The sequence below is a fragment of the Stegostoma tigrinum genome, chromosome 1 (genome assembly GCF_030684315.1).
Source record: "Stegostoma tigrinum isolate sSteTig4 chromosome 1, sSteTig4.hap1, whole genome shotgun sequence".
Taxonomy (NCBI): Eukaryota; Metazoa; Chordata; class Chondrichthyes; order Orectolobiformes; family Stegostomatidae; genus Stegostoma; species Stegostoma tigrinum.
In genome coordinates, this window is record NC_081354.1 from 88543388 (window position 1) to 88561843 (window position 18456).

The window sequence follows — 18456 nt, forward strand, 5'->3', positions numbered from 1 at the left end:
TTGGCCTGCTGCGTTCATCCAGCTCCATACTTTGTTATCTCAGTTAATCATGATTTAACTGCTTCAGCAATGAGAAATATCAACTTTGGCCAAGATGCGCTAAATGACTACAGTTTGGTCTCTGATGTTGATTAATTTGTGGGGTACCATAAGAAATGAAGGTGAAATGGCCACTTTGATTGGCAGGTGGCACAAACAGAGCCAAATGAACTTTAATAGGCTTGGTCTATTCCTAAAATCATAATCTGCTGATACTCACTCCTCAATTTTCCTTATTAACCTTAGTCTGGAGGAGAAATCTACATACAGAAGCTCAGATTAATCTAATGCAATACTATATTTCACTGTATGGCCATGATTGTAGTCTTTTACTTGACATTATTTTGGTGTTAGCAGAAAATAAATTCCTTCATTTTATTTTCAAAATGTATTTATGTTGAAGAAATTTTATTTGTACCTACCAAATTTGTTCTTTTTCCTTTATTTCTTCCAGTCAAGTTTAGGTTTTTTTACTTTTCATCATGAAACCATTCATGTCCCTACTAAATATCACAGCATTGTACTTTTCAAAGATTTTTCTGACCTCATTCAATTATATCTGATTTTAAATTAAGCTTACTTACAAGGTCAACATGTACATTTGATTAGTAGTAAATGTCTTCACATATATAATATAAAGAGCAGAGGAAAGTATTCCTTGCTCTGTTTTACTACCATTGCGCACTTTCTATGGAATGATCTGCCTGTACTGCATGCAAAACAAAACTTTTCACTGTACCTAAGTATATTTCACAATAATAAATTAAATCAAGTTAAAAAAAGAAGCAATTGTGCAGCTTATTAATCTCAAGCCGCTTTATCCCAATGCGCACACACATCATTAAGATAGAGCAACAGAATCTTCTGGTTCTGGGTACATTTGCTTCCCATTATGATATACATGATTCATATTTAATCGACTGTTGAAGTGAAGTGTGCAAAATAACATTTTGGAATTCTGCCAATATTGAATGAGTTTTCCTTCACCAGATTACTCCGTTTACCACCTTGAGGGGCACAGGCAATAAAAATAAATAGGGACTGCCTCCAGGTGGCCGATAATGGAGTAGCATTTCTCACAAGTCAACCACCAACATTGTTCTACCTGAAGGAGACCTACCAGGAACAAGAAAGGAAAAACAAAAGCCATTTCTTCGACATTAATTCTTACATGGGATGTACGCATCACTGGCATTTGTTGCCCATCCCTTCTTGCTCTGAATGGTTTGCTGAACCATTTCAGATGGTAGTTAAATGTTAATCACATTGTGGTGAGCCTGAAATCACAGTTAGGCCAGGCCAGGGAAAGATGGCAGATTTCCTTCCCTAGAGGACCTAAGTGAATCAGATGAGAAAGTTTTATTACTGACAATAGCTTTCAAGCCCAGATTTTATTAATTGAATTTAAAGTGAAACCAGGGCATTAGCCTGAAACACTGAAGTACAACTGCAGTGACATTTCCACTATGCCACTGTCTCTCTTATGTTGATGGAGTGTCTAAGAAAAGTGATTGCAAATAATATTAAAGGTTAAACTAATTTGATGCTGAAATAGATAATAATCTTACAGTTCAATCAAGGAATCCAAGTCATTGAGAACATCTCTTGGTAAGGATCTGATGCCACTGTTAGCCAAAGAACTGAAAATAAAATAGCCTCATTAGGATAAATATCTTCTGAGAAATTATTTATTTTGTACTTTGGTTTCTTTTTATACAAATAAGATTTTTTGTAAAGTTGGAATATATTAAAATAGGTGATAATAACACTTAAACTTACAGATGGATCACATTTTTGAGCCCTCGAAAAGCATGTTTCGATAAAGACTCAATTTTATTGTTTTCAATGAATCTGTAGAAGAAAAGGCAAATAGTTAGTTCAAACTATTAATCAGTGAGATGATGAAAGAAATAGGAAAAGGAAAAAGAAAACAAAACTCACAAATACTCTAGCCGTGGAAGCCCAGCAAAAGCATCACCTTTTATTGACGTAACTGAATTTGAATTCAGGAGTCTGAAAAAAAATCACCAACTCTTTTGAGAATCTTGGAACTTCCACTTCATTATAAAAAGTAACATCCAAACAACAATTATTGGCAGTAAAATTAACTGAAACTTAATTTAAGCAACTGATGTTGACAAATGGATGAGTTTACTTTTAAAGGTGTACACTCCTGGGAGCAAAGCAGCTTCAAAGTTAGAGTGTGAGAGGAATGTGAGGGGATTGGTTTGGGAGACTGGGAGTGGATGCAACTTGACAGTCTCCACCATGATGTTTGAAATATCCATGAACTCCATGTGCCTGTTGTTAGTGGTATGATATCAAAAATGATATCTCCAAACGAGACCTTTAAGAGTTAAGTGAACATGACAAACAATTGATGGAGAGTGAGAAAATGTGTGAGAATGCGCTGTTCTGCAAGAAAATAGATTTGGCGTGGGAACAAGCCGTTTGCAGCTCTACCACTACTTGAATTTGATCACCGAGCACAGAGGAGTGCTTGGGAAAAGTACTCAGAAGAGGCAATTCAGCACACAACGTGACACCCAGTATCCTATTCGTGCTGGGGACTTTTCATAGTTCATTGAACCTCATTATCAGTCCAGTGCTGTGGAAAGCGTGATCGAGCTCCAAGTGGCAGCAGTCAGTATAGGGTCCCCAACAAGTGAAAGGACATGACACTTACTTGTTTGAATATATCTAAACAGTTTAAGCTAATAGCTTTGTTCAAATAGTAAGTTAATAATTAGTTCCAATATATATTAGTAAATTAATCTAATAAATTAACATTATATCCAAACGCATGTAGATTCTTTTTATATTCATTTTGATCGGAACTCAAAGAATTAGTTAGGCCACTTCAGTTAATATTTCAGTAGTGTGGTGAGAGCAGGCAAGGGAGAAGTTGTTAGTAAACAAAAGTGTACCTTTAAATAGGAAAAATCATCAATCACCTATTCCTAAACCATGCAGAAAATCCTCAACCTAATGGATAATTTCAGAGCTAATGTCAGCTTCCATAACTTCAGAAAGTGGTGTTAAAATGGCCTTAATTAAAATGTTCAGATTGATCACTTTTCTGAGGAATACATGCAAACAGAAGTAAGATGGAATGGACAGGAAAGAGGAAGATAATTGATGCAAAGATGTGGCAATATGGTGAGATGAGTCTTAAAGTTCTAGCAGAGGATTCATAACATTTACTGGAACTGCATGTTGGTTAGCATGGAAGAAACAAATGGAGCAATGGAGAGAGTTTCTTTTCTAATGCCATTAACTTTTTTAAAAAGGGAAAAATCTGATCCATCTTCATTTGGTTTCACATGGCAATTCCATAGAACCCCTACAATGTGGAAACAGGCCATTCAGCCCAAGCCCACATCAACCCTCTGAACAGCATCCCACCCAGATTCATCCACTCCCTATCCCTGAAGAGTTAACAAATATACATAAAGATGGAAGAGAAGTGAATATGGATTTTCAGGAAGACAGAGACAGCTATAGTAAGAAATGAGTGAGAGAGTTGAGAAAGGCCAGAGCTGGCAATTCCCTTCAATCAAGTTATGTATTTAGTAAAAAAGGAAGTCTAAAGGAAAAATCAGCATGTTAACTGTTTATCATTTGTGCTAGACACACAGGATTGAATTTTATATCTTTTTTGGCTAAGTGTAAGTTATATTAATTTTATTAGAGGGTTTTTTACCTACTTATTCACTTGAGACACTGCACCAATTTTCCCCAACTTGCAGCAGCACTAACAGTTATGCCAGCTTCAATTCTTCCCTTTCTCTCATTCCAGGAAGACACAGCACACAATGGGGCAATGGAAGAATAGTTCCAGGTTTGCTGGCACTTAGAGGGCTGTCAGAGACCAGGCATTGGCTCAGCCCCAGGCAGGGGAGAACCCTGGTGGTGTCAGCAATCAGGGACTTTACCCAAATGCAGAGGGAGGAACAGGAGTAGCGGGCAATATGCGGTAGGCAATTGTCCTCATTGCACAGAAGCTGCAGGAGTGCAGCTATGTAATGGGGAGCCAGCTGCCCCAAGGATGTGACAATATGGCTGACCCCAAGATGGGCTGATGGTTCAAGCATCCTGCAGGAGAAGTGCCCACACCTGTACTCCATTTTCCCTGCCATTGGTCTTCAGGGCCACAAGCAAGGTGACAGGGGGAGAGGACACACAGCCCAGCTACCCATTCCTTCCTCATAGTAGATAGGGCAGTGCTAGGGGTCACCCAGCAGAGGAAGAACAAAATGCCAGCACTTGAGATACTCAGCTTTTGCCTCTACCTCCACCCTGTCTGTCCCTCTCTGACCTTTGCAAATTTAATCCAAGATGGGCCCAGTTGCCTCTGGCAAGTAGACCCACAGTACATATGGGCTATCCTGACACAAATTCCCATGGGGGTCGCCCAATCAAACCTCCAGATCTAATGGGTTCCCTCCACCTCAGAGGTAAACCAGGGACTGCACAGGACATGGTGGAGGGGAGAGAAAGAAAAAAAAAACCTATGGAGGGCACTTTTGCAGCCGAGGTGACATTGCACTGTACATTAAGTATTACGTTTGTATAAATTTGATTGCTTGTGTACTACATCTATTTGTTCGGCCCTCTCTCTCTGTAGACCCCTGAATGTAACTGCCAGCGCGATACCTACTCCCTGTTCATATAGGATGTACCATAGATTGATGTTGCTGCAGCCTGTGGAACTGAGCTTTCCTTCTCCTAAGATGCTGCTTGGCCTGCTGTGTTCATCCAGCTCCACACCTTGTTATCATTGATGGCTTTGGGTCCTGCTGACACCATTGCCTGGCTTTCTAACACATCCCTCATCCTAAAACATCACTATTCTTTCCCTGGCCTCTGGGTCTAGAGTGTTCATGTGAATGAGGTGGTCACTCCGGCTGTGGTTGCAGCCATTTTCTTTCCCATTGCACGCTGTTGATTTCCAGCACAATGGAAAGCAGCAGTGAGTGCCTTCACTCAGTGGCTTCCAGCCTCCAACTCCACATGTTGGCGAGGCCCCAGATCCCTATCCTGACTGCCCTTCCCATGACCCCCACAGCTCTGCACCTCCCAGGTCCTCCCCCAATTCATCTACATAAACCTGCAGCTGCCAAGCTCTCCCCTGCCCTCAGGCCCTGGTATATGTGTTGACCATGCCAGGTGATGTCATTCAATGCCCACCCTTCTTTGAAGCCCGGATGATACTGAACATGAATAAACCACCTCCTTCCCCATGCATTACCCCATTCCTATGTTGCACCATATCTCCCCCAAAAAAATACAATTGCCCCCTCACAATTGTCATTTCCCCTTCCCCATCCCCAGAGAATAAGTTTTTGAGCTTCCTTGCTTCCTTCTCCTCCTCTTTGACCCCAATCTGTTCCCCTTATCCCCTACACACCTATCCAATCAGTTTCTCTGGATGGAGCCAATGGACTGACCAAGGCCTTCAGCAAGCTAACCCGATAGTCACTGTGGAGAAGTGCCCAGACTCCTGTGCTATACATATCCACAACCAAGTTAGCCTTCTGGACTCCCTTCTATAGAATCACAAACTGACTGTGAGCCCTTGACCAGAATCCTGACTGCAGCTCATCCCCCGATAATAAAATGTGAGGCTGGATGAACACAGCAGGCCAAGCAGCATCTCAGGAGCACAAAAGCTGACGTTTCGGGCCTAGACCCTTCATCTCTGATGAAGGGTCTAGGCCCGAAACGTCAGCTTTTGTGCTCCTGAGATGCTGCTTGGCCTGCTGTGTTCATCCAGCCTCACATTTTATTATCTTGGAATTCTCCAGCATCTGCAGTTCCCATTATCTCTGCAGCTCATCCCCCATCTGGTATTGCAGACTGCCCTTGACTCACTGTGCTGGGGCTCTCTGACTGATGGGTGCTTCCATGGACTTCATTGAGGACCATGTCCCATAGACTTTGAGACATGGCTTCTTGTTACACGTACAGTGTGTTTGCTGTGTAAGCTGCTGGTGAAGATGTGAGATTGACAGAGCACGCTACCATACAGCAAGATGCCCACCCCCTTGACTGAGGACTGCTGATCAGGAGGGCAAGCTGTTTGGTTGTGAAACTGAGCAAATTAGCATAGCATTGCAAGGCAAGGATGCTGTGAGTATCCAGTTAGGTGTTAAGTGAGGGTGTGCTAAGAGAACAATTGAGCATCCCTGAGATGCAGACTAGTCCAGTCCATGAGCTGGGTGCCTATCCCTTCACTTAAAGTGTCCCTGCAGCAGCCTTTCAATGCTAGTTGCTGTTGTGCTCTGCAATATGAGCCTCTGCTTTCTAAGTGGCCTGCTAGTGGATCAGAGAAACATATAAGAGACATAGTTGTAATGTCAACCATAAATGCAGTTATGCTGGAAATTGTTTCAGCTGTGGAGGTGCTCAACGCACTGTGCAGAATAAGTTTTTGTATTATTTTTCTGTTTTTGTTTCCTTCCTCGGTTATGTATAGACAGAACCAAAATGCAGCTCGGACTTCATTGAATGTTATCATCAATTAAAATCCAAGAGCTAAGGGAAAACATAACTTTTGTGTGAGATTGCACAATGTTAACTCAGTTACCAAACAAGATCATTATTCTTCAGGGCCATGAGATAATTGTGTATATGATTAGTACATGAATTTTTAAGCTATGCATATGGAATTTTTATACCTGCTATTTTGTTAATGTTAAACAGATTACAGCTGCCACTTAATTAACAGGACATTTTTTATTAATATGGCAAATATCCACACGTTAACATTGTAAAATTCCATTTTAAAACTCTTATAAGTATGTAATGCAAATCTTCCACAAGAAGGAGTGTATATGTGCTTTAATTGTATAAAATGGCATTATTCATTGACTGAAGATCAATAAAGATGCTCACAATGGCTCTCTACATACTCCCATTTTGTCACATTAATTTGAAGATACAGCTACAAAATAAACCCAAAAATAAGTGTCATGAATAGGAAGTGCGACCAACTTTGGAATAACTTAAAAATTTTGCGGCAATTGCATTGTCTTCATGGCAATTATTTTCCGATCCACAACTACTTATAAATTCAGAGAAAGAAGGATAGTAGGACACTTCTGAAGAAGGGTCAGACCTGAAATGTCAGCTTTCCTTCTCCTTTGATATTGCTTGGCCTGCTGTGTTCATCCAGTTCTACACCTTGTTATCTGTACTTATAAATTCAGTTTTTTACACTTGCTTACACTTCATTTGAACAAATTGTATTTTATGCATAAATGAATGTTTATTTTTCCTCTTTTTGATCTTCTATTTCAAAAGAAATTAAAAATTTGGATTAAAAATGCATAGTGGGAAACACTCCCATCTGATAAAAACTGAAAGAATTGTGGATGCGGTAAATCAGGAACAAAAACAGAAGTTGTCTGAAAAGGTTGTATCAGAGATAATGGGAACTGCAGATGCTGGAGAATTCGAGATAACAATGTGTGGAGCTGGATGAACACAGCAGGCCAAGCAGCATCTTAGATGTGGTCATCCAGCTCCACACTTTGTTGCTGGAAAAGGTTGGCAGGTCTGGCAGCATCCATGAAGGAAAAAACTTAAGAGTTAATGTTCCTCAGAATTGAGGAAGGGTCACTGGACCTGAGACGTTAACTCTGACTTTTTCTTCACAGATGCTGCCAGACCTGCCAACTTTTTCCAGCAACTCCTGTTATTACTCCCATCTGATGATCAGTTCAGATCAACCATATGTCAAACTATGTATACCAGCAGCAAATTGCAATTAGTCAGAGAATGCAAAGCTTTTGAGTCAATTATCCTTGAGAAAATACTGAGTCATAGGTATGCATACATCAAAGGTTTTACTGTTGATCTGCTTTAAGCTTTTACTGATATTGATTGAATTAAAGAATAGCAGGGATAAAAATTCACCAGTGCTCCAAAGTGCTCCAAAAATGCTCCAAAGTAGCTTCTGTAAGAAACTAGTTAAAGGTGCAAAGGTCGATGGACAGTTTTTTCAACCAACTGCCAATCAAGACCCTTAAGTAGTTCATTAATGGCCATTCAAGGATCTGATTCACCACTGGCCTGAGTACCTGCCTACCTGGCAGATGAGAAAAGTAGCTCATTTCCCAATCAGAAAACCAGAGTGACCTGCCTGCTGTGGATATGAAAGGGTCCTCCATTTGCCCCAGCTTGGGGACAATTGGGGCCAGGGATTGGGGAGAGGAGGGTAGCCAATGAAGGCCACACCCCTGCCCTTTCGCCTTTGAATTCCCATCCTGTGACAGCCACCTGGTGAGACCCAAAGCAAGAGCTCACCATAAGCCTCTAAAGCCGAGGCCTTCAATGATGATCTCCAGGGCCTACAAGCACCCAGCTTCTAAATGGCTGGCAGTTTCCGGCAAGGTCGGGTTTCAATATCAAGGATCGTGGTTCGCAAGAAGCTCTGTAATGGCAGATTGGAGCAGTTGATTGGATCTGGCAGACTTTCTCATTGGTGGAGGCAGGATATTCATCTTTTCTGATGACATCCACCCTCACATGTATGGATCACTAAATCTTGGCCTTAGTTTATTACATCTACAAGCAAAATCTGTTTGCTTTGAAATCATAACTTGAATTTCTGATCTGAATATTTATATAACATGTTTGTATTCAGTAAAATAATTGTTGCTCCAATACCTTCAATTAATAAATGAAATTAGCTTTCCCCATGTAGCAGTTCTTCAGGTAACAATTCAATGTGTTTAGTATTTTGGCATAAGGATATGGTAATTTATCCACCTAAAACTTGCAAAATACTGAGTCTCATTGATTGATTGCTTTTCTGAAAAAAGTGTATCAGTCACTTAAATAAAAATAACCACATAATCAGACCTTGTTACAAAATAATGAATTTTGTAATTAAAGTATTAGTTTTGACATAGAATATTTAACAATGAAGAGCAATAAAGCAGTTTTGGAAAATAATGAATAAAATAGTAATATCAGGATTTAAGCAAGGTTCCTTGTCAAATAACATCTGCATAGATTATCCTGTGGCACCCATTTCTAAAAAATGTGAACTATAAAATTTCTATAAGTCGAAGATAAAAATTAAAAATCCAATGATCAGGCAGTTTATTCATCAGCAACCATGGTGGAACAGATGCACAATATTTTCATTGCTGGGTCCTGGTTTTATATCCAACATAAGTAGATAGAATGAAAATTGGCCTGGGTATCAAAGATGCGCTATGAGATAGGTTGAAGCATAGTGGGACCTATGGCGCAAAACATTCTGAACCAACTGGGGCATTCTGAACAGAAGAACAAAAGGGTGGTGTGGCGGCTCGGTGGTTAGCACTGCTGCCTCCCAGTGCCAGTGACCTGGGTTCGATTCCACCCTTGGGCTGTGTAGAGTTTGCACATTCCCCCTGTGTCTGTGTGGGTTTCCTCTGGGTGCTCCAGTCTCCTCCCACAGTCCAAAGATGTGCAGGCTGGGTGGATTGACTATGCTAAGTTGCCTGTAGTGTCTAGGGATGTATAGATTAGGTGGGTTATAGTGGGATATATCTGGATGGGATGCTCTGAGGGTTGGTGTGGATTTTTTGGGCCAAAGGGCCTGTTTCACACCATAGGAATTCTATGAAAACTGTCCCTAAGTTATCAATTTTAGTATGAAAGGTATCCCAGGATAATCAACATGAAAATGAATCATACTGGTGCAGGAACTGTGGACATGGTGCTCTTCAGGGCTGGGATTGCTGGCACTGAATGCAGGCATCTTTACCTTGCAGCTGGCAACCTGACCTGGAAGTGATGGATTCCTGAGATAGAACAGTTTCATTACATTCAACACATAAGACAGCACAGTTGTTAATGAAAAGAATCCACAGCCAAGAAGAATATTATTTTATGAATGCCAATATTTCTTTTGAAGTAGGCATTATTTTAGTTACTTCATCTCTCATAATAATTTCATATATAATTATCAATAAATATTTCAGAACATAATTACTGTAAGGTTTGGTAATTACCAAACAGACAACTTATTCATGAGAAGATGAATTGAATTTGTCAATCCTTTCTTGTTTATTCTGTTGTTAATTGAAACACAATAATATTGAATGGTTAATTTTCAGTTCCCACGTTGGCAATTTGCTTTTAAAATGCAGTGCTCCAACCAAAACTTTGTTACCAATTTACATTTAACACAAGAGTCAACATGAATTGTCATGTTGCTAAATTTTTTGAATAGGTCACGATAAGGACATGTGAATATTGTCTATCAGCACATACAGTACGGAACTGATAAGGTGGAGGACAAGATAAAATGAGCAAAATTCGAATCACAAACAATTGGAGGTGACCATGTGGTTAGGAAATATGATACAAAGGGTGGGCATAGGGAACCTTCTATGAGTTAGGACAATGATATTGTTCAAGGATCTGCACAGGGATTAAAGCATTTCATATTTCGATAAACAGCTTGTATGAGATAATAAGGAAGTACATATTTAGGTCAGAAAAAGACACTAAGTTATGAGACACAATAAGCTGTGAAGAAGGAGCACATGTTTACAAAGGCACACTGACGGACTAAGAGATAACAAGGTGTGGAGCTGGATGAACATAGCTTGGCCTGCTGTGTTCATCCAGCTCCTCACCTTATTATCTCAGATTCTCCAGCAACTGCAGTTCGTATTATCTTTGACAGACTAAGAACTGTCACAGGTGGAGTGCAATGTTGGGAGGTTTGAGGTCAGCAACTTTAGGTCTGAGATCCAAGGAATTTGTTAATAGTGAAAGACTAGGTGCTGCAAAAAAAATGGAAATTTGTGTTTCCATGTACAATTCACTAAAAGCAAGCACAAAGGTTCAAAAAGTAATGAAAAAACCTAGTGCAGAGTTGACCTTTACTGCAAGGCATTGTACTACAAGAGTAAAGAATTATATGTCAGTCATGTAGGAACTCAATCAACCCTATCTGGACCGCTGTATTCAATTTTAGGCATTGAATCTCAGAACAACATCTGTTCCTGAGGTTGGGGGTGAGATGTACTGATGGTGGGTGGAGGGATGGGCTCTAGATTCAGCAAGGTGTTACCAAGGCTTGAAGACTTCATTTATGAAGACAGGTAATTTCTACTGCTTTACATTCTTGAGGAGTGATTTACCAAGATTTCTAACATCATAAAAGGGTTTGGGAAAGTCAGTCAAGTAATTCCTTCAGTGAGGGCAAATGGAATAAGAGGGCATAACCTTACAATTACAGACTGACTGTTCAGGAGTGAAAGCAATTTTTACACGGGTTTGCAGAAATTTTCAACTCTCTGTCCCAGAGAGCTGTGGATAATATATCAATTAAAATGTAAGATTTTTGTTAGGTGTTAAAGGGTGGAATGTTGCCCTCTCTAGCATTGATGAGGTGGCAAGAAGGGTTTTGCATGAGCAGTTGAGACAGAGCACATCCTGAGTGAAACATAGGCAGAGTAAGAGTATGTTTCTTGGAGTTTGGGAAACAGTGGGAATTGAACTGGTAAGTCATTACTTTTCCTTTTAAAAATAAATTTTGTTGTCTAGTTAAAGCTTTATCAGGTAACTGACTCAGCTAACTTGGAACAGTTATCAGTCAGTCACCTGCAGCATGTATAGGGCTTCGAAAGATGTTAGTTACTATTGAAGTTCAACAAATGTGAGTCATCTCAGATCACCTTATTTCTATCTAAGAAAGGGACTGTTGGAAGTGAACAATTAGTAGGCTTCACTTGATGAATTGATAGAAAGCACACTCTGAGCAACTTGGTCAGACTGAGTATATGACTCTTGGAATTTGGACCACTGTGAGAATTTGTTGCACAGGGGATGAAGTGCTTTTTTACTTTCTTTTATGGTTTTTTGTGGTTTATAACTTGTAAGGATAATATTCTGTAGTAATGAGGGCCCGAGAAGAAGGGCCCTGGAATAATTGATATTATTTGATATTTAGCTTTTTTCAAAAGGTTTAATTTGAAAGCAATAAGGCATAGTAGGAAAGATTAAAGCTGTGGTGTGCTCTATGAGGGAAGCCAGGAACATTTCCAGTGCCTGACACCAGCATGTATGCAGGAAGTGTCTCCACCTACAGGTTCAGGAAGCCTATGTTTTGAAGCTGGGACACTGTAGAGCATTGGTAAGGCCATGAGTTCTATGGATAGAATGTATAGAGAGATGGTCAAACCACTAGGTCAGACTCCACAGGAAGAAAGGGAATATATGACCACCAAGCAGAGCAAGAGGACTAGGCAATTCAGGAGCCTCCTGTGGCAAACCTCCACAAAAGAGATATACCACTTTGGGTACTGTTGAGAGGAACATGATTATATACACATCTGGAATGTTGTATGCTGTTTTGATCTCCTTATCAATAGAAGAATACTTTTGCTATAGAGTGAGCGCAGTGAAATTTACCAGACTGATTCCTAGGATGGTGGGATTGACATGAGGAGTGATTGATCTGGTTTGAATTGTATTTGTCAGCATTTAAAAGAAAAAAGGAAGATCTCAAAAACCTATAAAATTCTAAATTGACTAAACAAGGTAGATGCAAGAAGAACATTCCCAATTATAGAAGATTCCAGAACCAGTGGTCACAGTCTAAGGATAAACCATTTGGGACTGAAATGAGGAGAAATTTCTCCATATAGAGAGTGGTGAGCCTGTGGAATCCTCTACTGTAGCAAGCAATTGATGCCAAATGCAATGGAGGATAAATAGTATCAAGCAATGGAGTTAAATGATCAACCATGATTATACTGAATGGCGGAGCAGGCACAAAGGGCCAAATGGCCTACTGCTGCTCTTATTTTCTATCCATGAGTTCTTCCTTGGGTACTCATGCACCTCTCTATACCTCATCAATTAGTTCTGGGCCAAAACGTCCGTAAGCAATCATTCAATCTAACACTAATGAAGGCGTTAAGTGATCACTAATGGCCATTTTACAGCCATACATGGCCTCATACTTAATTACCTACCTTCCCAATGGGTGAGAGGGGTTGGAGTGTCACATATGAGCCTCCATTTGTGCCAACCTGGTGACAATCACAAGTTGATTGGAAGCAAGAGGGAGCATATTAAAGCCATTTTTGTGCCTCCCTCAAAACCCCTAACTAACCCACTCCCTATGACCTCCACCCAAAGGCAAGGGCAGAAAAAAAATCACTTAATTCATTGCTGCTCGGTCATCCATGGAGTAGGCCTCGACCTGTGACCTTTAGTGTGCAGAAGCTGTTGACATTAGATTGAGGTTGGAATTTCTGGCAACCCAGGATGCTGATGTCAAGACCCGTGACAGGTCAAGAAACATACCTACGTTCACCTTTCAACGATCACTAGACATGATCAGGTGACTTTTCCCTCTCAGTGGACATGTTATCACCACCTAACACAATCGTCCCACACACTTTGTCCTTTCAAAGAAATATGGAGTAAAAGCAATTAAATGGGATTGAAGCACAGATTAGTCATGATCTAATTTAATGCCAGAACAAGCTCAAGAGGTTGAATGACCTACTTTTGTTCTTTTGCACTGGGACTTGGTGATACTGTAATAAGATCACTGGGCTAATAATCCAGACCACTGCTTTATGGACAGCTATTTAAATCCAAGCACAAGCAACTGTTAGAATTTGAATTCAATTAATCAATCTGGAATTGAAATTGCCATTGATTGTTGTTTCACGAAAGTCCATAAGCAGAGGAAATCTGCTATTCAGATTTTGTGGACAAGTTATATCTTCCTATTCATATTGGCAATTAGATGGCTGTCTAACCACCAGCTCAAGGGCAGTTAGGAAAGGGCCGTAAATGCTGGCCTTGCCATGGATACTCATGTGCCAAAATGCTCATCTGGCAAAAATGAATTTTAAACAAATCATTGAGCTCTATTGAAAATTTAAAAAGCATGGCAATGTTCCTAAAGTATTTATGGCTTTATGCCAGCTTCTCAACTAGGTACGTTCTGGAATTATAAGATGACAATACAAATATTCATGGAGTTGCAGATAATGAGGAAGGTTGTCAGAGGTTACAGTGGGATATAGATCTGTTGGAAGCGTGGGCATAAAAATAGCATATGGTGTTTAATCTGGACAAATGTGAGGTGATACATTTTGGAAGGTCAAATACAGTGAACAGCAGAACCCTCAGTAATATTGATATGCAGAGGGATCTGGGTATGCAGGTCCACAGATCACTGAAGCTGGCAGTGCAGGTGAATAGGGAGTAAGAAAGGCTTATGGCATGCTTGCCGTCATTAGAAGTGGCATTGAGTACAAGGATAGACAAGTTATACTGCAGCTTTATAGAACTTTAGTTAGGCCACACTTGGAATATTATATACAGTTCTGGTGACCATACAACCAGAAGGATGTGGATGCTTTGGAGAGGATACTGAAAAGGATTACCAGGGTGTTTCTTGGTATGGGGGATTTAGCTATGAAGAAAGATTGGATAGGCTGGGTTTGTTTTCACTGAAGTTCAGGAGGTTCAGCAGCAACCTGACAGAAGTTTGTAAGATTGTGAATGGCCTGGATAGAGTGGAAAGTATGAGGCTTTTTCCCAAGGTAGAGAAGCTCAATTACTAGGGGACACAGGTTCAAGGTGCAACAGGAGAAGTTTAAAAGAGATGGGCAAGGCAAGTTTTTCACACAAAGGGTGGTGAGTATGTGGAATGTGTTGTCAGAGGAGGTAGTGGAAGCAGACAAAATAGCAGCATTCAAGAAGCACCTAGATAAATACATGAATAGGAATGGAAGAGAAGGATATGGATCATGTAAATGAAATCAGTTTTAGTATGGAAGGGCAAGATGTGTCAATGTAGGCTTGGAGGGCCGAAGGGCCTGTTCCTGTGCTGGATTGTTCTTTGTTCTTTGTTCTTCGTTCTTGTTCTTATCATCCTTTCCTATGTTGTGTTAAAAAGGAAAATGTCCACAGCAAACGAAAATTGTTTTCATCTCTCATCAGTCCAGTGGAAACAATAATTTCACGGACAAAGTCAATGGTATCACTGAACCCTGATGGAGATTTTCTAACTTACAGCCAAAGTATAGGAGTGAATATGTTCAGTGATAGCCAACTGTCTGTCCCAGTCAGTTTGTTAAGAGCTTCACTGCCCACTTCTCAGTGAATTGCAGGCCAGTCAAACAGAGTTAGGTCCTAGAGATTGTCTCTGCATGACTAGTGAGCAGAGAATGCAACAACAAGAAAGGAAGCATTTTTTCAGGATGGGGGTCATTGGGGGAATGTGAGGTTAAGGGAGTCAAAGGAAAGGCTGAGTGTTGGTTTTCAGAGGCCATCCCCATTCTCTATCCCTGACTTTGTTTAGCCCCAGGTTGAGGAAAATGGAGGCTCCCTGCCACCTGAGTAGGAAAATTGCTCTGGTTTCTGAGTTTGGAAACCAGCCACTTTTACCATCTTGTGCGAAGCAGTGATCAGGCTGGCACTGAGTTGAGTCTCATACAATGACTGGTAATTGATCATTGAAGAACTTTAACTGCTGGTGAGTTGAGAAGGTCCCAAATAGAGAATACAAATGGGCCTTCTGTCCCAGAACTCCCTAGCTGAGCTTGTGAGAACGAGGAATCTGTCCAATGTCAAATGTCTTAATTTTTTGCCTTCCTCACCATTTTCAAAGATGAGTCATTTGTGTCCTCTGGTTATCTATCACTGAAAAATTCATAACTTCAGATTCACCAGTTCTACCAACTCAGCAAGTTTGATAACTTGGCAAATTTTTTGATTTTTAACTTAATAACATTTGCGCCAGAATCTAACTGGGCTATCTGGAAAGACGGTGAACGGATGCCCATACTTTACTTATCCCCAGAAAAGGAGTGCAATACTCACAGCAGTTGCAAAAATGGCAAATTTGAGAACATGCCTTCTGTTATTTCAGAATAACTTCCGTTTACCAAACTCCTGGGAACAAAATACAAGCAAAAGCGTTAAGACGATGCAATTGTTTGTCATGAGCATAGATTGACCTTGATATGACTGGAGCGATTTGAAAAGCTGACAGTGAGACTTTGCTGCTGAATAAACACACACTCCTTTACAGGATTCTGTGGCTTCCCAACGAAGAGAAAGACATATCAATTTACCATGGTTAGTTAAGTCAGTTTTGTTTTCTAGTTGTCTGTCTCTTTCAAAGTTTTTACCCTTGAACACAAATCATTTGCAATATGGATGATTCTGCAAATTTGTAGTATGGCTGCGGAGAATGGTTAAAGAAAAGTTCGAAACGAATCTCATACTTATTCTTTCGCACAAAGACAACCCTATTCTTTAATTTGTACGTGCTGTGTGGAAGCAGGAAGGTATCTGTTGGTTTTAAAGCTGGGACTGAAATGAAATGAAAAAGAAGTGCGGGTGACAGCAGTTCCCACGGGGGATGGCGCGATTGCTGAAAGACCCCCACGTTCCGTTGGTTCGTGTAAGAAGTAAAAATTAAAGTTGAAAACAAAAGTAGCTTCACTTGGTATCCTGTCACCGTTTTTCAAAACTGCTGTTAGATCACAAATTGGCAGATTGTTAAATCTCCTGCACCGCTACCGTCCGCCGTCCAGCCTTGCTACATTCAGCGCTAGCACTCTGTTTCTGGAATAAATGAGTGTTATTTGAATGTTTGCACAGTGCAGTGAAATCCAGTTATATGAGAATGATATGAGCAATCTTTCTCACTGGTCGTTCAATCTAAACTTCATTCCCCGTTTGTATTTTGTTTTAGTTTAAAGCGGCGCTTACTGTAAGCTGAAGCATAAGGATTGTCAGTTCATTCCCAGTCAGGTACAGAACAGAAACTAGACAAACACTGTACTGGCTGCTGGTTACTTACAGGGAGATTATATCATTGGGGACAATCCTCGGGACAGATGAAGTTCCAACGCACATGACGGTGTCCCTTGTACAGCTGCAGCGAGCTGGGCATCTTCCTGGCTTTCTAACTTGAGCTCCGGATAACAAGCCGATCCCAACTGCGGCAGTGAGAAACGCCAAGCTCTTGTTCAGGCTACCCATCTCTGGTCTTTGACATGCTCGCAGTCCAGCAGTCCCATTCCCTACGCAGTGCTGCCTGGAGTTGGCACTTTCTGCAAGCGTCCGCCGTTTGCACAGAGCGCTGACATCAGCGAGGAGCTCCAGCCCGGGCTCCGATGAATTATTTATTGGATGTTCTAGCTCCAGAGAGTTTTAAAAATATCCACATCCAGTAACAAAGTGCCCTAGCGCACCGCTTTGGCTCCCCCGCCCCACCAGCACCACCCCACCCCCCCAAATCCCCACCATGTGGGAGACCGCTGAGTGTGAAACTCGCTCACTATCTCTTCCCAACTGCTTAAACCTCCAAAACCACCGAAGCTTTTCCAAATGAAACCGACCTCCCTCCCGCAACATTGGGACGGGGGTCCCAAAGGTCTCCCAGTGAGACTTTGTTTAAAAATAAAAACATTAGAAAATACTCCCCGTCCTCTTCACCTGAGCGGTTTGAAAATAGCACCCCCCCCCCCCCCACGCCACAATTTTCAAACTAAACTGCCTAATACCTCCGTTTCGAATGTCCTTCATTTGAATTTAGCGCTTTCCCTGCCATAATAAAAACATATCCATTCCTACTAACACCAGTTCACCCCGCCTCCCCAGTTGAATAGCCCTGTGGGGAAATGACGATCAGTGAGAACTAGCACCGACGTGGTCCGCAAATCGTTCATCTCTATTGGGCACTTGTTATGTTCGCTTCATTCTAAAGGGGGGCTGCGAAACTCCTCATACACGTGGTGAACACTCGGAGTGCGATGTTACACGCAAGCCCTGCTGAGGGAGAGATGGGGATTGCCACAGAGTGAGAGGCCTGCGATCAGCACCTTGGACAAGGACACTCTTATCACGGTCAAAAGCCCTGCCGGCGCATGCAAAAAACAACCAAACCTACTATCTCTCAGGGCCAGAGAATGACCGGGCTCACTTCTGGCTGGGTGGTTACCGACACTTTCAGGATTTGTATTTGGTCCACAAATAGCTTGCGTGTCACCTCGGTAACTCTGCTGTGCTTGGCAGACACTTGCAAGCTGACGCAGGCTGTTAACATAGAAGCCCAGAGGTATACGAAAAAAAAATGCACTGTACCGACAAGAAATATCGCGGCCAAATCCCATTCCAGCCGTGACTTATCAATTATTAATCAGTTAATGCGATAGCAGGACATGGAACAATCAAATGGCTGAGATATCCAATTCCAGCTGAGATTCACAGAGTGTGGCTCTGTGGCCAAGATGAACTGGCATTTTGGGGGAGTGGAGTGTGCGAGAAAATAATCAGAACTACCAAACTAACGTCACTTAATAAACATATTTTAACGATTCAAAGGCGGGCGTTGAATTGGGCACCGTGTGGAATAACTGGACTTTT

General features: G+C 41.2%; 1 protein-coding gene across 1 annotated transcript in view; it reads right to left on the minus strand.

Moving 5' to 3' along the window:
* Positions 1 to 17236, minus strand: part of lgi2a (leucine-rich repeat LGI family, member 2a) — a 42748-nt gene extending 25512 nt beyond the window's left edge. The window contains exons 1-5 of the mRNA XM_048537866.2: positions 16889 to 17236; positions 15901 to 15972; positions 1981 to 2052; positions 1819 to 1890; positions 1608 to 1679 (exon numbers count right to left, since the gene is read on the minus strand). Coding sequence (XP_048393823.1) covers positions 1608 to 1679; positions 1819 to 1890; positions 1981 to 2052; positions 15901 to 15972; positions 16889 to 17070 — 470 coding nt within the window. The 5' untranslated portion in view covers positions 17071 to 17236. The remainder of the gene's footprint in view (positions 1 to 1607; positions 1680 to 1818; positions 1891 to 1980; positions 2053 to 15900; positions 15973 to 16888) is intronic.
* Positions 17237 to 18456: the final 1220 nt, after the last annotated feature.